At 46.2% G+C, this 19,440-nt stretch overlaps 1 protein-coding gene across 2 annotated transcripts in view; it reads left to right on the forward strand.

The window, feature by feature from the left end:
* LOC112672554 (cytochrome P450 2C23-like) overlaps positions 1–19,440 on the forward strand; it is a 34,179-nt gene that overhangs the window by 7,212 nt on the left and 7,527 nt on the right. The window contains exons 2-9 of one of the 2 annotated variants that reach the window (XM_025467748.3): positions 3,205–3,296; positions 3,986–4,226; positions 5,973–6,135; positions 14,693–14,842; positions 15,015–15,175; positions 15,543–15,719; positions 16,448–16,589; positions 18,754–18,941. In XM_025467748.3, the coding sequence (XP_025323533.1) occupies positions 4,047–4,226; positions 5,973–6,135; positions 14,693–14,842; positions 15,015–15,175; positions 15,543–15,719; positions 16,448–16,589; positions 18,754–18,941 (1,161 nt within the window). In that variant the 5' untranslated portion in view covers positions 3,205–3,296; positions 3,986–4,046. The other variant, XM_035707934.2, reaches the window with a different exon arrangement.

A 19,440-nucleotide genomic window follows, 5' to 3' on the forward strand; every position in this document is an offset into this window, starting at 1 on the left:
AGCTCCGGCTGCACCAGAAGGCTGCAGGTGGGGCGCTTCCCTGCTGGGGAAGTTGGGGCCTGGTCTTGGACCAGCTCCCTGGCACAGAGCAGAGGCAGGTGCACGAAGGCGCTCCCCACCTCCCCTGGGGGTGTGTCAGGGTCCCGCGGCCCAGGGAAAGCTGACAGAGGTCACCTGCCGGCCTGGGAGCAGGTGCTCATCCAGCAGCGCACCTGCATCCCGGGAGGGCTCGGACCACGGCGGTGCAGGAAGAAGAGGGGCATTGACGCGGGGGGGTGCTGAGGGGGCTAGAGGGGCTGGGGGGCGGGGCCTGGGAGCCTCTTGCTCACACTTGCTGGAGTTGCCTCACCTGTTTCCCACACACAAGACGAGTTCACCCCCCAATTTCACAACCCCTCTCAAAGTCCATAACTGTTGTTTCTGCCAAACACAAATATTTGTTATAAAGTCCACTTTTATTTACAGAGAGCGCATTGGTCAGGGCAGAGGAAACCACCGCCACTGCCCCTGCGAGGGCCGCTGGGACCAAGCGCCCTGGTTCCAGACCCAGAAACACAGAACTCTCTTTAAGTTTCCTTGTGATGTCCATAAAATCATGCCAGTCATTCTTTTCTTAAGTGGGAGAAAGACTAAAAGCAGTGATTTTGTGTTGTGGGATGAAGAATAAACTTATTCCGGGGCACCTAGGGGGCCAGTTGCTGAGCACCCACTCTTGGTTTTGGCTCAGGTCCTGATCGCAGGATCTTCAGGTCCAGGCACATGAGGCCCCCCACCAGGGCTGAGTCTGCTGGAGACTCTCTCTCCCTTTCCCTCTGCGCCCCCCCAAATAAATAAATCTTTTTAAAAAGCTTGTTCCAAAAAAGATGTATTTGAGTTATTCTACAGAGCAAGGAATGTGATGACATCACATGAATGAACGTGGGGTGAAGAACTGAGGGCCAGAACCCCCGTGACCTCCACCCACTGGGCTGGACGCTTGGCCTGTGGCCAGAGTCCCCAAGGAGCCCCACCAGAGGTCAGCGACGCCAGGTTGGGAGTGTGTCTTGTGGAAATAATCCTCCTCCAAGGAACATGATACACACCCTTTGACCCCACTGTTCCTGTTTTGGGAACCACAGAAACAACAGAATATTAAAATTACATGAAAGAACCCTCAAGACAGCCTCCTTAATTGTGGGCAAAAAGCAAACAGGAAAACTGGAAAGGACGCAAATATACCTTCTCAGGGGAATGGTTTATTGTGTGTGGTGTATGTTGATGCAAAAATGAAGAAACCTAAAAAGAGGAGGAGTTTTACGGGAGCCCAAGTGAGGCCAGCTGCCTGGGGCACAGGATCTCCACGAGAAGAGGGTCTCAGGGAGGATATTGGTGCAGGGTTGTGCGTGTCGTTCCCGTACAACAGTTAGAAGTCATCAGACAAAGGATGCTTTAGAGAGTCGCAGACCTCACCTTGGGCTTCAGGTGTGAGCCAAACCACACAAGATGCAGGGCGCGTGGCTTTAATTTTATGGGAACAAAGAGCTTTCTCCCTTTTGTTTATCTTTGTGTTTGGAATGCCCCCTTTCAGTTATACTTTGAACAACACAGATGTACACAGTGTGCCGGCCAGAAATAGAGCCATGGTTTGAGACATTGCTGAGTCGCTTTGACCTTGGTTAATGTTCTAGTATAACTTCCTGAGGCCCATAAACATTAGAAGTTGAAAATTTCCTTTATCTTATCATGTATCCCACCATGGAATATTGTGCAGCATTAAAAGGAATGATCAGAAGCTACATCTATCGATCTCAAAGAGGATGCCCAAGGAATAGCTGCTGAGAGAATAAAAACCAAGTAGGCCAGGGGCACCTGGGTGACACAGTCAGTTAAGTGTTTGCTTTCGGCTCGGGTCATGATCTCAGGGTCCTGGGACTGAGCCTCAAGTCGGGCTCCTTGCTCAGTGGGAGCCTTCTTCTCCCTCTTCCTCTAAGTGAGCTTGTGCTTTCTCTGAAATAAATAAATAAATAAATAAATAAATAAATAAATAAATAAATAAAAATTGATTAGACTTTTATTTTAAAAGATTGTATTTATTTATTCATGAGACACACAGAGAGAGAGAGAGGCACAGACACAGGCAGCGGGAGAAGCAGGCTCCATGCAGGGAGCCCGATGTGGGACTCGATCCTGGGTCTCCAGGATCACACCCTGGGCCAAAGACAGGTGCTAAACCGCTGAGCCACCTAGGGATCCCCCCAAAAAATCTTTAAAACAAAAAACAAGTAGAAGAGCAGATGGCAGGACTCTTTTTTGTTCTGACAGAGAGAGAGAGAGAGAGAGAGAACAAACGGGGGGAGCAGCAGGCAGAGGGAGAAGCAGACTCCTCGCTGAGCAGGGAACCCCATGCAGGGCTCTATGAGGGACTCGATCTCAGGACCCTGAGATCATGACCTGAGCCGAAGGCAGATACTTAACCGAGTGAGCCCCCAGGATCCTGGCAAGGCCAGCAGCACTGGCTCCCCCACCCCACGTGCAGGCACCCAAACGTGCAGCCAAAAGGAGCAATGCGTGGCTGGCTGCCGACCCAGGGACTAGGCGGGAGTGAGTCTGGAGGAGAGGTGGCGGGGGGTAGTGACTTTCTTCACATACCTGTGTATTGTTTCCCCAGTGAAAATGAGGATTTGCTTAAAAAATGAACTTTAATTTGTAATGCCAGAAAAGGAATAGCTCATCATTACTTCTCATGTAAGACATTGTCTTGAATATCCTGACATGAAATTTGACAAACTGACACCTAACTTGGGGAACACGTTCACTAAGTTAATGTGCATATTATTTGGGCAGATGAAGATGCTACTGCCTTTTTGGAAAATTGACTATATCATAAAGATCTTGAAAAAGCAATAAGGCAAACATCTCATTAGAAAAATGGGCAAATAACAGTTCAAATATTACAAATAGCCCGTAAACCTAAAAAATACTAATTGTTTAATCTTGTGGATAACTAAGTAAGTGCCAGTGGAAATGAGGAGGCAGCCCACCGTGGGATGGAGAGAAGGAATAGTCAGGCAAGTGTGGAAGATGCCTGAGATGGAGGACGCCGGGACGGTTACAAAACGCACCTGCCTAGTGGAGGTGTGGGCAGCTGGACCCCATCCCAGGGGCCAAGGGTAAGTGGACAGTTCGCTCACTGTCCTCAATTCCATGGTTTCTGTCCAAATACAGCAAGTCATCGAAGTTAATGTACAATCACCACCTAAGACATGAGAGGAGGTCTGCCTGGTGAGCGTGAGGAGAGGCTTGGGCTGAAGGTGCAGGTGAGTCCCCAGAAGAGGCAGGAGGGGCATCATCGCAGGCCAAGGGAAGGGCAGGGGAGATGCCCGGAGGCCACACTGTGGGCTGTTCCTGGAGCTGGGCGCTCGGACTCCCCACAGGGCAGGAAGGCAAGGCCGCAAGCTAGGGGGTCTCAGAGGTCTTTCTAAGGCTTTTAGGCTTTACCCTTAGGTAAATTCCGGGGACCCATTGAGGGTTCAGCAGGTGAATGACCTGCCTGATCTATGTCTTTCAGGGAGATTCTGACGGCTTTGTCCTCAATGGACTGAACAGGGAAGGGGTGATGCAGGGGCTCAGTGGGAAGGGAGGAGGTGCCACATGTGGGGACACCACCAATGCCCAGGAGGGAGAAGATGGGATGAGAGGTGGTTGGGAAGAGGAGGGGGCTAGGGGATCCAGTTAAAGACCCTCTTCCACCGCCAGCTCTGTATATGCTGGAGCAAGAGACGCCCAAATTCTCCCTTCCTATCCTGGGAGAAGAGCCAAACTGACGACTAGGTTGGTGGTGGGGGCGGGAAACAAAGGGACAAGGGGAACCCTGCTGGGGACAGTATAGACTCTGAACTAAGTGACTTCAAAGATGCCAAACCTGTCACATTTCTAAACAGGCTCAAGGGAGTGTGTGGGGCTCCTGTATACTTGGTTTGCAATCACAACACACTGTCTTCAACAGCTGACACCACGAGTGGCTGACAGTCCGAGTGCCAGCCCCACGGCCCACACGGGGCAGTGACATGGCTCTGCTCGGTCTGCCCACCTTCCTGGTGGCTTGTGTGGCTTTCCTGCTGTTCATCTTTGTGTGGAGAAGAGGAGGCACTCGCGGGCGTTTGCTCCCACCGGGCCCGCCTCCTCTTCCCATCATTGGGAACATCCTGCAGGTGAACCTCTGGGACCTGCCCAACTCTCTCTCCAGGGTAAGGCCTCTCAGGTATGGCCAGCTAACACCGGGGCGGGTGTTGATTCCTTCCTACTTCCTGTTCGTTCCATCCTTTTGAGGAGAGCAAGAATGGTGACCCCTCAAGAATGGCTCCATTTTAACTAACGGCCTCTGAGGCCCCCCGACAGGTCTCTCCCTAGAGAAGGCCCTTCCAGCTGGACTCTGATATGTGACCATAACATACGGAGCGCCTGTTGAGTGAGGAGCGTGTCCGCGGCACAGTGCGGTCATTGCCCAATCTGTACCCCATCGTTGTGACTCGATGTGCCCCCATCCATCTGGCTTTCCAGCTGTACCTTGGGATCGCACCATCGTGACTTGCCAGCACGTTGGTCCCACTGCCCTGCCCTGTGTCAGCCCAGTGCCGTGTAGTCTCAGATGCCAGGATCACGGGCATCCACTCAGGAAAGGCTAGGAGGGCTGTTGGGGAATCAGGATCCTCAGACAGCAGTGGATTCTGACTTGAGTGAGGGACATAGAGGTGGGTGGGTGTGTCCTAGACTGCCTCTAGAAGCTTCTGCAGGGCCCTCATGGAGTCCTTCGTCTCCACTTTCCCCAATGCCCACGTGGGCACCTTCCCGGCTGGCATTCCATGCCTAGTCATGTGCTTCTCTCCCTGGCAATCAGCTGTGGTCCCCTCTCCCTGCCCCGAGTCTGTGCCTCTGCTGGGCCAGGCTTGGGAGGACTCAGGTGGCCCTACTCATGGGTCCCTAAGCTCTCGAAGCCCCCTCACACCACGGAATTCACGGGCACTGCCCTGACCGGCATGAAGCTGCACCTCTGCCCCTGCCGCCTCTCCTGCCTTCCATGTCTGGAAGGGGTGCTTGTATTCTCAGTTACCCTGACTCCCCCCCACCACCACATCCCAGCCACCAGCAAACCCCTCTCTCTACCTTGGGAAGACACAGGGAACCCAGCGTTCTCTTTCTACCTGGATCAATTCAACAGTGTCCTGCCCACAGATGGCCTCCTTCCGTTCCGTTCGCACTCCAGGCAGAGAGGCCCTGAAGGAGGTGGCCCACCCCCCTCAGCAGCTCGTGCCCCTCATAGGACCTGGCCCTTCCACTCCCCCCACCCTCTAACCCCCCGCCCCACCTTGCACACCCTCCTGCCCTCCGCTGCCCTCTGTGGCCACTGGCCTCCTCAATCCTTCCCACCCCAGGCACCCGTGATCCTCAGGGCTTCGCGGATCCCTCTGCAGGACATACTGTTCTTGCAGATCCCCACCTGGCTGCCATTCCCTTATTTCTTGGTGGTGACAGCGCTGCCTTCCAAGGAGACGTTCCCCAGTGGCCTCTCAAGGATGAGACCACGCCCCGGCCTTCCACCCCATCCTCACTGGTGTCTCCCTCTGCATGTCTGCACGCTAGCAGAGTCCAGACTTGAGCATCACGTCTCACCCACTAGAAAGCTTATCAAAGACAGTAATTTTCCCGCTGGGCCCTGTCTTTTCCCAGTCGAGACACCATGTAGTACTAGGATTTGTCCAACGCTTAGTAAGTGGTTTGTTCCCTCCAGTAAAGGAAGGGATTAGGGCAAAGGCACAAGAGCTCAAGAGGCTGGAGTATGACTCACCCCACCCCCAGGACTGCAGCCCCGAGTCTTGGCCGGGGTTCATTAAGGGAGGGTGCTGGCCACGCATCGGGGCTGCTTCTCTTCTACCTGGGCCTGCGCAGCTAGGAGCCGGGCCAGTTGCTCAGGTGTGCCTTGCCACTCTCCCCAGCTGGCTGAGCAGTACGGCTCTGTGTACTCACTGCGCCTGGGCGCCCATCCGGTCGTCGTGCTGCATGGATACCAGGCTCTGAAGGAAGCCCTGTGCGGCCAGGCAGTCAACTTTGAAGGCAGAGGGAAGTTCCCCATCATGGATAATGCCCTCAGAGGATATGGTATGTCTCCAACCAGAGCGTGGGCCAGCCCCCTTCCCTCTGGGCCTCAGATCTGCCTGATGCTGTGGTTCACAGCCCTTCCCGGGGTTGGGGTGCTGGGGGTGTGGCAGGTACCCCAGTTACTCCATCACAGCTCTGCCCAGCCCATGCCACCCACGTACCCTTCCCCCTTTTTCATTCCCCTCCATCTCTTGTTCCAGAATATGTGGCTTTTTGAAGGGGTGGGGGCCGTAGGAAGGTAGAGCATCACACAGTGATTTGTGCCAGTTACTGCAAGTGTGAGCGACAGGTCTTCATCTTCACAAGGACTGAAATGTCTAATTGCTTGCAGAGTTGCTGTGCCAGGGGATGGCAGGCACCGTGCTAGATTTTCTGTGGACTGGAGGGTTGGCCAGGAAGGGCTCTGCAGTGAGCAAGAGCACAGGGAGCAGAGGCCCATCTCGGTTCTCCCTTTGTGCTTTGTGAGGCACCACCCTAGAGGGAGCGAGGGGGCGTGGGGGTGTTTTCTGAGTCCTCGTACCCAGGGGTGTCCTCCTGCCTTCATGGCTGACTGGTGGCTGGTGAGCAGAAGATCTGGAATGGATACCGTCTTTTGTGTCCAAGGCTGGGGGTGCCAGTGACCCTCCCGCCCCCCTGCTGTCCCTATTTCTGTAGTAGGAAAGATTTCCTTGCCCTCCCTCGGGTCACCAGCTTAGTCTTAAGCCTTGTGTCTGTTACTTGGAGAGTGCTTGAACCATTTAATATAACAGTTGTTACCACCTTTCCTGGGGTTAGTACAAAGTCGCAATCGTATAGCTCAGAGGGCACCTGTGCGGCCCACCTGTGCGGCCACCACTCAGATGAAGGAGCGAACACCCCAGACCATGGAGTCCCCGCTTGCCTTCCCCCCAAACACATTACTCCGCCTTTCCCCAGTTAACACATACCCTGACACTGAACACCATATTTCAATTTTCCTACTTTAGAGCTGTATAGACATGGCATACACAGTAGTTACTCTGTAGGATCCGGCCTCTTCCCTTCGGAAGTGTGCTTCTGCGCTGCCTGCATGTTGTGGTTGCCGGGCTCAGGCCAGCTCTGTCGCTGTGCGGCGCTCTACCGTTTGGACATCATTTATCTTTTCCACTGTTAGTGGACATTGGGTTGGGGGTCATGGCCCATGCTGCTGCTGGGAACACACCTGAACACGTCTCCTGCTGTCGTGGGTCTGTATCTACTTAGGCAGAAACTACACCAGCTGTGGCGAGTCATTTTATTCCTGGATCTGTTTCCAAAAAACGAACAAGGGTCCTGTGAACTATTGGAATCAAGTTACTTCTGCCTAAAATACATCCTTTAATATTTATTTACTGCAGTCTTCCATGACAAATTCTTTCTGATTACATTTGCCTCAACCTGCCTTAATTTTATCTTCATTTTTGAAAGAGGTTTCAACTGAATCAGAATTTTGGTTAGTGGCGATTTCTTCTCATTCTTTTAAAGATGCCATTCCTTGTATCTGGTGTCTATTATTTTTGTGCAAAATTACAGTTCATAGTGTCATCCTTTAGAGCATGGTGTGTATTTATCCCCCTTGGATGGTTTTGTTTGTATGTATCCTGTTTCTGCATTTTTACAATTTAAATACAATTTCCTGACATATAGTACATCATTATTTTCAGATGTAGTGTTCAGTAATTCATCAGTTTCGTATAACACCCTGTTATCTAACATCATGTGCCCTCCTTGATGCCGGTCACCCAGGTACCCCATCCCCCCACCCCCGCCCCTCCAGCGAAACCTCAGTTTTTTCCCAAAGTCAAGAGTCTCTCATGGTATGCCTTCCTCTCTGATTTCCCCATTCAGTTTTCCCTCCTTTCCCCTATGATCCTGTTTTCTTTCTTAAATCCCACATATGAGTGAAACCGTATAATTGTCCTTCTCCGATTGACTTATTTCACTCAGCATAATACCCTCCAGTTCCATCCACGATGATGTAAATGGTTAGATTTCATCCTTCCTGATGGTTGAATAATATTCTATTGTGTATATAGACCGCATCATCTCTATCCATGGTCTCTGAAGGACACCGAGGCTCCTCCCGCAGTGTGGCTACTGTGGACACTGCTGCTGTGAACTCTGGGGTGCAGGTGTCCCAGCGTTTCATTACATCAGTATCTTTGGGGTAAATCCCCAGCAGTGCAATTGCCAGGTCGTAGGGCAGGTCTATTTTTACCTCTTTGAGGAACCTCCACACAGTTTTCCAGAAGGGCTGCACCAGGTCACGTTCCCACCAACAGTGCAGGAGGGTCCCCTTCCTCCACATCCTCTCCAACATGTGTGGTTTCCTGTCTTGTTAATTTTCCTCATTCTCGCTGGTGTGAGGTGGGATCTCAGTGTGGGTTTGATCTGTATTTCCCTGATGGCCAGGGATGCGGAGCATGTTTTCATGTGCTTGGGAGCCATGTGAGGGTCTTCTCTGGAGAAATGTCTGTTCACGTCTTCTGCCCATTACTGACTGGATTGTATGTGTCTTAGATGTTGAGTTTAAGAAGTTCTTTTATAGATCCTGGATACCAGCCCTTTATCTGATGTGTCATTTCCAAATATCTTCTTCCATTCTGTAGGTTGCCTTTTAGTTTTGTCAACCCTTTGCTGTGCAGAAGTTTCTTTTTATATCTTGATTAAGTCACAATAGTTCATTTTTGCCTTTGTTTCCCTTGCCTTTAGAGATGTGACTTGTAGAAGTTGCTGCAGCCGAGGTCAAAAAGGTTGCTGCCTATGTTATCCCCTAAGATTTTGATGGATTACTGTCTCACATTTAGATATTTCAACCATTTTGAGTTTATCTTTGTGTCTGGTATAAGAGAATGGTCCAGTTTCATTCTTCTGCATGTGACTCTCCAATTTTCCCAGCACCATTTCTTGAAGAGACTGTCTTTTTTCCAGTGGATGGTCTTTCCTGCTTTGTGGAATATTAGTTGACCATAGACGTGAAGGTCTATGTCTGGGTTCTCTATTCTGTTCAATTGATCTATGTGTCTGTTTTGTACCAGTGCCACGCTGTTTTGATGATCACAGCTTTGTAATATAGCTTGAAGTCAGGCATTGCGATGCTCCCAGCTTTGGCTGTTCCTCCCCCCAACATTCCCCTGGCTATTTGGGGTCTTTTCTGGTTCCATGCAAATCTTAGGATTATTTGTTCCAACTCTGTGAAGAAAGTCCATGGTATTTTGATAGGGGTTGCATTGATTGTGTAGATTGCTCTGGGTAGCATGACATTTTCACAATATTTGTTCTTCCAACCCATGAGCATGGAATGTTTTCCCATCTCTTTATGTCTTCCTTAATTTCTTTCAGTGTTCTGTAATTTTTAGAGTACAGATCCTTTACCTCTTTGGTTAGGTTTATTGCTAGGTATCTTATGCTTTTGGGGGCAATTGTAAATGGGATCAGTTCCTTAATTTCTCTTTCTTCAGCCTCATTGTTAGTGTGTAGATATGCCACTGATTTCCGTGCATTGACTTTGTATCCTGCCACATTGCTGAATTCCTTTATGTGTTCTAGCAATTTTAGGGTGGAGTATTTTGGATTTTCCATATACAATAACCTGTCATCCACAAAGAGTGAGAGTTTGACTTCTTCACCAATTTGAATGCCTTTTTTTCCTTTTTGCTGTCTGATTGCTGAGGCTAGGACTTCTAGTACTATGTTGAATAGCAGTGCTGAGAGTGGACATCCCTGTTGTGTTCCTGACCTTAGGGGAAAAGCTCTGTTTTTCCCTCATTGAGCATGATATTCCCTGTGGGGTTTTTGTAGATGGCTTTTATGATATTAAGGTATGTTCTGTCTATCCCTACTCTTTGAAGAGTTTTAATCAAGAAAGGATGGTGTCTATTGTCAAATGATTTTTCTGCATCAATCAAGAGGATCATATGGTACTTGGCTTTTCTTTTATTAATGTTCTATCATGTTATTGATTTGTGAATGTTGAACCAGCCTTGCATCCCAGGGATAAATCCCATTTGGTCATGGTGAATAATCTTCTTAGTGTACTGTTGGAAACTATTAATAGTATTTTGGTTAGTATTTTGACATTTATGTTCATCAGGGATATTGGTCTGTAATTCTTCTTTTTGATGGGGTCTTCATCTGTTTTGGGGATCAAGGTATTGCTGGCCTCATAGAACAAGTTTGGAAGTTTTCCTTCCATTTGTATTTTTTGAAACAGATTCAATAGAATAAGTATTATTAATTCTTGAAAGGTTTGGTAGAGTTCCTCTGGGAAGCCAACTAGCCCTGGACTCTTGGTTTTTGGGAAGTTTTTTTGGGGGGGGGAGGTTTTTGATGACTGCTTCAATTTCCTTGCTGGTTATTGGTCTGTTCAGGTTTTATATTATTTCCTGTTTCAGTTTTGATAATTTATAAGTTTCCAGGAATGTATCTATTTTTCCCATTTGCTTAATTTGTTGGCATGTAGTTGCTCATAATATGTTCTTTCTTCATAATATGTTCTTAAAATTGTTTGTATTTCCTTGGTGTTGATCATGAGCTCTCCTATTTCATTCATGATTTTATTAATTTAAGTCCTTTCTCTTTTATTTTTGATAAGTCTGGGCAGGGGTTTATTTATCTTATTAATTATTTTAAAGAACAAGCTCCTAATTTCTGTTTGATCTGTTTTACTGTTCTTCTGGTTGACCCATTCATTCACTAGGATGCTCTGTAACGTCCAAGTGTTTGAGTTTCTTCCAAATTTCTTATGATTGATTTCAAGTTTCAAAGTGTTGTGGCCTGAAAATATGCAAGGAATAATCCCAATCTTTTGGTACCAGTTGAGATCTGATATGTAACCCGGTAAATCTATTCTGGAGAAAGTTATATGTTCTGTTGAGAAGATTATGTATTCTGTTGCTTTAGTGTAGAATGTTCTGTATAGATCTGTGAAGTCCATCTGGCCCAGTGTGTCATTCAAAGCCCCTGTTTCTTCTTGCTCTTCTGCTGATGATCTGACCATTGCTGTGAGTGGGGTGATGAAGTCCCCTACTGTCAATGTATTATTATCTATATGTTTCTTTACTTTGGTTATTAATTGGTTGATATAATTGGCTGCTCCTATATTTATAATTGTTAGATATTATATTTTTATTGGATACACCCTTTAAAATGATATAGCGTTCTTCTTCATTTCTTACTATAGTCTTTGGTTTGAAATACAATTTATCTGAAGTGAGGATTGCTACCCTAGCTTTCTTTTGAGGTCCACTTGCATGGCAAATGGTTCTCCACCCCCTTATTTTCAGTCTGAAGGTCTCATTAGGTCTAAAATGCGTCTCTGTATACAGCATATGGATGGATCTTGCTTTTAAAATCCGATCTGATACCCTGTGTCTTTTAATTGGAGAATTAGCCATTTACATTCAGAGTAACTATTGAAAGATATGAATTTAGAGTCATTGTATTACTTGTAATGTCCCTGTTTATGCAGATTGTCTGTTTCTTTCTGGTCCATATCACTCTTAGGCTTTCGCTTCCCTTACAGGGTCCCCCTTAATATTTCTTGCAGAGTGGATTTGGTGGTCACATATTCTTTCGGTTTCTGTCTATCCTGGAAGCTCTTTATCTCTCCTTCTATTCTGAATGATAGTCTTGCTGGATGAAGTATTCTTGGCTGCATGTTTTTCTCATTTAGGACCCTGAATATATCACACCAGCCCTTTCTGGCCTGCCTGGTCTCTGTGGAGATGTCTGCTGCCAATCTAATATTTCTCTCTCTGTATGTTAGGAATCTCTTATCTTGAGCTGCTTTCAGGATTTTCTCTTTACCTCTGAAGTTTTCATTATTATATCCCAGGGTGCTGATCTGTTTTTGTTGATTTTGGGAGGGGTCCTCTCTATGTCTTGGATATGAATGCCTGTTTCCTTCCCCAGATTAGAGAAGTTCTCAGCTATGATTTGCTCAAATATGCCTTCTGGTTCTCTCTCTTTCTCTCTCTCTCTCTGCATTCCAATAATTTTGATGTTCTTTTTCTTTGGCACCACTTATCTCTCAGAGGCTCTCCTCATGAGCTATTTGGTTGTTTTTCTCTCTTTTCCTTGGTTTCTTTCTTTTCTATCAACTTGTCTTCTATGTTACTTTCTCTTCTTCCTCACTCTCCCTAACTGTTAGAGCATTCAGTTTAGATTGCATTACAGTTAGAGTATTTATAATTTTGGCTTGATTAGATCTCATTTCTGCACTAGGATATTCTCTAGAGTCTTTATGCTTTTTTCAAGCCCAACTAGTAACTTTCTAATTGTTATCCTGAATTCCATCTCTGACATTTTACTTAAATTCATATCCTTTAGATCTGTGACAGAGAGTATTACTTCTGGTTCTTCCTTTTGTGGCCCGGGCAGGGAAAGCTTTCAGCAGCTTGTGTGCGCACAACTCAGCCTCTCCTTGAGGAAGCAGAGGGTTGCCCCATTTCTGTCCGTCACTGGGCCCTGGCACAGACGGCGTTTGCCTGGTAGAGTGCATAGTTGTCTCTCCCAGAAGAAGGCCGAGGTTTGCTTCATTCCAGGCCTTTGCAGGGACCCAACATGAACAGTGGTCATCCAACCTGGCCTTAGTTCTTAGTTTATGGCAAAGTGAGTTGACCTCAACCCACTTCCTGCTCCAATGCTGGGGAACTCTGCTGACTCACGAACCTCTGTCCTTTCTGGGGTTCCCTCTTGAGACCCTACCATCTCTGTTGTGATTCTGCCCCACTTCACCACTGAGCACCTTTCAGGCAAGGAATTGTCTCACAGGAGCAGATGTCTAAAGGTCCTGATTTTGAGCTCCAGGTCTCTATCAGCTGCTCTATCCTGCAGCCAGCTTACACAGACTCCCTCCCCCAGCATTTATCTTCCCATATGTCCCCTCCGTCTCTCTTCTCCGCGCTCTACTTTGCAAAAAGTGATCACTTTTCCATTTGTAGAGTTACAGCCATTCTTCCTTTACATCTCAGGTTGAATCCATAGGTGTTCAGGATGGTTTGATAGTTTTCTAGCTAAACAGACCAGATGAAACAAGGACCCCTACTCTCTGCCATCTTGCCTCCTCCCGGTTTCTGCATTTTTAAAGTACGTGTGTTAGTTTGAGAAAGTTCTGTCATCATACAGACAAGCATTTCTCCCATAATATTCTTTCCCTGTTACTTACCAATAATACATGTTATCTGAAAACTTTCTTAAATTCTTTCAGGATTTTCAGTATCTTTAACTTCTGTTGTTTGACCTGTTTTCTTCTAAGTTTCCAGCTCACAAGTTCTCTCTTCGGTTGTGTGTAAATGTGAGTATTAACTTTAGTTATTCTATTTTTCAGTTTGAAAACTTGATGTTCTATGATTTGTTTTCAATCTCTAACAAATTCTTAATCATGTTTTTAACACTGACCTACTCAGAGTTAATAACGTCTCTGATTTTGCCACCAGATGGAGCTCCAGCCGGTCTCTGTGACCTGTACTTTCGTGGCTGTGCTCATCTATTGGGATGCCTACTAATTTTGTACTAGGTTCCAGACAACTTATCTTAAAAATTGCAGGGATAATTTCAGGCTTGAGTAATGGCATCTTCGTACAGAGAAGATTTACTGCTTCCTTGAAGCAGGTAGGGCAACAGCACCAGGGGCACCCTAGCCCTGCACCAGCAGGTGGCTTCAAGCTGGGCTGTGGACCTGTTGGGTTGATCTATCTCCAGGTCAGTCTCACTCCTGGGTGCAGCCCCAGATGGTTACCGAAGATGCTCTCCTTGGCAGGCTTGACTCTTGCTTCTAGGACCTTCCCAGTGTTCAACAGGTCTGCTTGGTTTTTGTCTCTCACTTGTGCTTCTATTGGAAAGCAACCCCCACAGTTCCTCATTCCCTTGTTGGCTCCGTACTGCTTTCCTACTGGTCCTTATGAACCATACATATGTTTATGTAGCACCTAGTCTATCTTATCTCAGCAGAAGGGATTGATTAGAATCACCTAGCCCATCACTGTCAGAAGAAGATAAGATGCTGTAAGTTTTTAATTCTTACAAACTCTCTTCTGTCCTGGCTGCCTCTTTTTACTACTTATTGTTTTGGTCATAGTGCCAAGATCCTATTGAATTGGTCTAAGACATTAATTAGAATTCCTGGAATTATCAGAAATATCTTTGTTGCCCCCATTGATGGATATGGGTAACTAGTGTGAGCTCACATCCTCTCATGCTGGTATTTCCTGACAATCCTGTGGCAGAACTGACTTCAGATTTGTACAGCTGGATGTGGCACTTTCCTATAGGACAAAGAGAGAGAAGCAGACAACTGGGTTTTTGACAAGAGCCAAACTGGGATGAGTCTGAGAGTAAAGCCCTTCAGATGAGCTGCCTCCAGGAAGAACTGACATTCTGTGGACTCTAAAAAATCTACTTTCTAGCATCAGCCTGGGGTAGAAAAGGAAAAGTTGATGATGCTCTGGTCCTCTGAAAGTTCTCAAGGAAGCCCCATAGTATCAAGTGTCCATCATGTGCCAGGGCCCCTCTGCCTGCCCTCTGGTGACCAGACTCCTGTCCTTGGTTCTTCCCTCAGGAATTGTGTTCAGCCATGGTGAGCGGTGGAAGCAAATGCGTCGGTTTACCCTCATGACCCTGCGGAACTTTGGGATGGGGAAGAGGAGCATTGAGGACCGCATCCAGGAGGAAGCCCAGCACCTGATGCAGGCCCTCTCACACACACAGGGTTGGTCGGCATGCACCGCCAGCCAGATATCTGGGGGGAGTTAGGGCCACCTCCCCTTGCTTCCCTGAGCCCAGCACTACACCGCTGGGACCACCTTCCCTGTTTTCTATTTGGAAAGTGTAGACCATTCATGAAAGTTTTCCTTGATGTTTGTAATCTTCCCTCTTATCAGCTCAGCCCGTAGACCCTACCTTCATCTTTGCTTGTGCTCCTTGCAACATGATCTTCTCCATCCTCTTTAATGAGCGCCTTGACTACCAAGACAAGGAATTGCAGCAGCTGATTATGTTGCTGAATGAAAACATTTCCATAGCAAGCTCTTTCTGGACACAGGTGAAGTCAATGGTCCCTGGTTGTGGGATTGCCTGCCGTTGGTCCCAGGGGTGAGCAGAGTGCAGAGTCCCAGCCTGGGCAGCAGGGAGGCAGCCGTGCGGAGTGTACATGGGGAGACAGAACACAGCTGAGGGCCCATGAGGGGCAGTCAGGCTTTCCTGTGCCAGTATGTCTCTTCTGAGATGCCCTCAAGCTTCCCTGGCTCTTGCTAATGCAGGCAGGAGCCCACCCTGAGATCCTGCACCCAGAAACAAGAAGGGGCTGCAGAGGGTAGGGTCCCGTGGAACAGAGATGCTTCAGGACCACACAACCCTCTCTTGGTGTTTGATTCCTGGTGATAGAATGGGGATGTGGCTTTTCCTTACAGCTCTACAATTTGTGGCCATCATTCATTCACTATCTTCCTGGGAGACACCAGAAATTTTTTAAAAACATTCAGAATATAAAAAATTTCATTTTGGAGAAAGTGGCACAGCATCAAGAGACTCTGAAGCCTGAGCAGCCCCGGGACTACACTGACTGCTTCCTCGACAGGATGGAGGAGGTATGTGTGACGGCTGTGTGGCCCTTGGAGCACAGATGTGTTCTTCTGGGTTCCAGGCACTCAGGTCCAGGCCTGTCAACCAATCCCTGTCTGGAAGCCCCTGGGCCTCTGCTGTGTGTTTCCCAACCTTCTTGTTCACATGTGGAGCACATACCCTTCCCTCATTAACTGATGGATGGCTGAGTATGTGCACCTGTTGGCAAAGTGGCCCAAGTGCCACTGTTTGCCCTGAGGAGCTCACTGGCTGATCCTACAACTGTGGGCAAACTGGCTGATATGCAGAGTGACAGTTGCTGCCATCACTACTTTGGGGGCTCAGGTCACCTTATTCTAATGCCTGGACAGAGCCCACCTGGACAGATGATAAGTGCCTTGGGGGATACTGCGAGTATGCTTGTCTGTGTGTGAGTCCATGCACACGAACAGGTGTGTCATGTGCATGTGTTTATACACAAGCAGGTCCTGTTGTTTTTACCTTCAAGGCTGTCAAAAGTGAAACATCCTAAGATATATTTTCCACTATGCAAAATTTTAGAAATAATTTCTTTGCCAATTACAAATTATGTATCAAATGAAAATCACTTGGCAAAAAAAGACATAAAAATAACCATTCGTATACACAGTAAATATTCAACTTCCTAAGGGCTTATTACCATTTCTAACCTGCATCTGTCTGTACCTAGTAGTGAACTTATGAAATCATGTACTGATCACTCCATTATCTACAGGAAAAACACAATCCATATTCTGAATTTAACTTGGAGAACCTAGTAGCTGTTGGCTTTAATCTGTTCAGTGCTGGCACTGAGACAGTCACAAACACCCTGCGGCTGGCGCTGCTGATCCTGCTGAAGCACCCTGAGGTGGAGGGTGAGTGAGCATTTGGGCTGGGGTGGGGGCAACACGGGGAAGAAGATGGCATCCCAACTCTTCAACAGTTATTTCTTCCAGGTAATTTTTTCATGTACTAGCTTTCCCTGATTTAAAAGTTAATTAACACGGGTCCATCCTATAAAAATTGGAAAATACAGAAAATTACGTAGACAAATTTTAAAAAATTCACTAAGCAGTTCTATCATTCAGATATAAGTGTATATTTGCATTGGACAGTCTCCTTCCTTCTTTTTTTAAAAAATATTTTATATTTATTTGTGAGAGACACAGAGAGGCAGAGACATAGGCAGAGGGAGAAGTAGGCTCCTCACAGGGATCCCGATGTGGGACTCCATCCCAGGACCCCCTGAGCCAAGGGCAAATGCTTAACCGCTGAGCCACCCAGGGGTCCCGACAGTCTCCTTCCTAACCCTCTTTCTGTGTGCACATACACATTTCACAAGCAATCAGAATTTTACTGTATTGAACCTTATTTTTTCACTTAGTAATACATCATGGGCTTGTTTACACATTATTAGGAATTCTTATAAAATATTATTTTAAATTAGCATGTAATTATTCATACTGAAGCATACTATAATTTAACTAATTCATTATTTGTGAGAATTTCAATTGTTTTACATTTTTTGCAATTATTTGTGAGAATTTCAATTGTTTTACATTTTTTTACATAATTTGAAAAAGATCATTGTACCAAAAATTTTATATGCCTTTGATCATGGCTTTAGGATAAATTTTTAGAAATTATTTAGAATAACTAAAATAACTTTTGATCATTTTTAAAAAGATTTTATTGAGACATGAGAGACACAGAGAGAGAGAGGCAGAGACACAGGCAGAGGGAAAAGCAGGCTCCGTGCAGGGAGCCCGACGTGGGACTCGATCCCGGGTCTCCAGGATCATGCTTGGGCTGAAGGTGGCGCTAAACCACTGAGTTAGGCTGCCCAACTTTTGATCATTATTCCCAAATTTTGATATGTCCTTGGAAACCCCTGTATATACTGCCTTATACAAGCAGGCAATAAATAAACTGAAATATTTAATCACAATGAAGATGATATCAAATGACATAAATAATTTTTTGATCAGTGAAAGAGGAAGGAATTAGTTTCTGAATCTCAAACTTCATTTCACACACGAGGGTCGGCATGTGACATGCCTGTTGCACATGTGCCGCACATTGGCTGTGTGGCTCAGGACAAACGTGCATTCTCAGTTCAGTCTCCCTCTTGGTACAAAGCAACACAAAGTGAGAGCTGAGGGCCCCTCTCTAGTGCTTCTGTGGTTCTCTGGAGCTATTTCATGAAATTAGAATAGCTGTCTCTTGAGAGCTTTAAGGAAATCAACACTTTCTTCACTTAGAAAGTTTTGTTCCAAAAGCATTGTGTGGTTACAGTAAAACAGCCTTGGTTTCCATCCTGGCTCCACAATAGGATAGCCTCCATGAGGTCACTTGATGTCTCTGAATTGTAGTTGTTGCCTCTTAAAAACAAGAATATTTGGGCACCTGGGTAGCTCAGTAGGTGAAGTGTCTGCTTTCAGCTCAGGTCATGATCCCAGGGGGGACCTGCTCATGACCCCTGCTCCACGGGGAGCCTGCTTCTCTCTCTGCCCATGCTCACTCTCTTTCTCTTTCAAATAAGTAAATAAAATGTTTTTTAAAAAACAAGATTAAAACCTACCCTAGAGTGTTGTTGAGAGGAACAGGTTTCTAGCTGATTGTCTAGTACACTTAGTAAGTATCTTTCCCACCACTTCTCATAAATGTTCAGAATACTGGTTGCTAGTGACATCTTAGATGGTCTTCCGGAGTCAGAATTGTCTGCAGTATAGCTTGCAAATATCTGTGTGGAACTGAATGGTTGTAACCCTGCCCTTTTAGTTCTCATAAAGAACAAGTGAAGGATTCAGGCTAACAGGATCATCTCATGGGGGGTCCTGGGCACATCCTGCATTATGGGCAATTTCAGGCAAATCAAACATGTTTCTACCACAGTTTCAAACAGCATGACTTATAGAAGTGAATGCTTTCCTTTGTGAATTTGTAGAATTGAGTTTCTGGACCCCTGTAGCCCAGTTTCAGATGACATTTCAGGATGTCATCTGGATGGCTTATGAGTGACACTGTTGTTTCATGCAGGTAAAATTCACGAGGAAATTGACAGAGTGGTGGGCCGGGACCGGGTCCCCTGCATGAACGACAGGGCCCAGATGCCTTACACAGATGCCGTGGTGCATGAGGTCCAGAGATACATCAATCTCATCCCCTCTAATCTGCCTCATGCTGTGACTCAGGACACCAAGTTCAGACAGTTCTACATTCCTAAGGTCAGTCATCTTTCTTTACATTCTTGTATTATGACAATTAAGTGCCTGATTTTTTATTTTATGGGAAGTGGGTTTCTATTAGCCCCATTTGCTGACTCTGTGTAAGTAAAAACTTTACCAAAAAATTACTTGTTTTCTTAAGAGGCATTTTAATAATCATGATCAAAAAATTTTTTATATCTTAAGAAAAGGTAGGAGAAAAAAATATTTTGGGCAGTTTTTATTCCAGAGATTTCACAATTTCCAATAGAGTTTGCACTTGAATAGTAGTTAAATAAAGCTCCACTAGAAATGCTTGTGCAATATACCTAAGGAAGACAAAAGGAATATTGAAAGAGAGAAAGGACAGATTCGAGTTTAATGAGTGAATATTACAATTAGAAGGTAGAGAAAGAATAACAGTGCAGACTCTAAGAGAGCACAAATGAGGTCATAATACCAAAAAGAAACTAATGATAGAAAAAAAATAAAATCTAGATTTGGGAGAAAAATGGTAAAA

The sequence above is a fragment of the Canis lupus genome, chromosome 28 (genome assembly GCF_003254725.2).
Source record: "Canis lupus dingo isolate Sandy chromosome 28, ASM325472v2, whole genome shotgun sequence".
NCBI classification, from domain to species: Eukaryota; Metazoa; Chordata; class Mammalia; order Carnivora; family Canidae; genus Canis; species Canis lupus.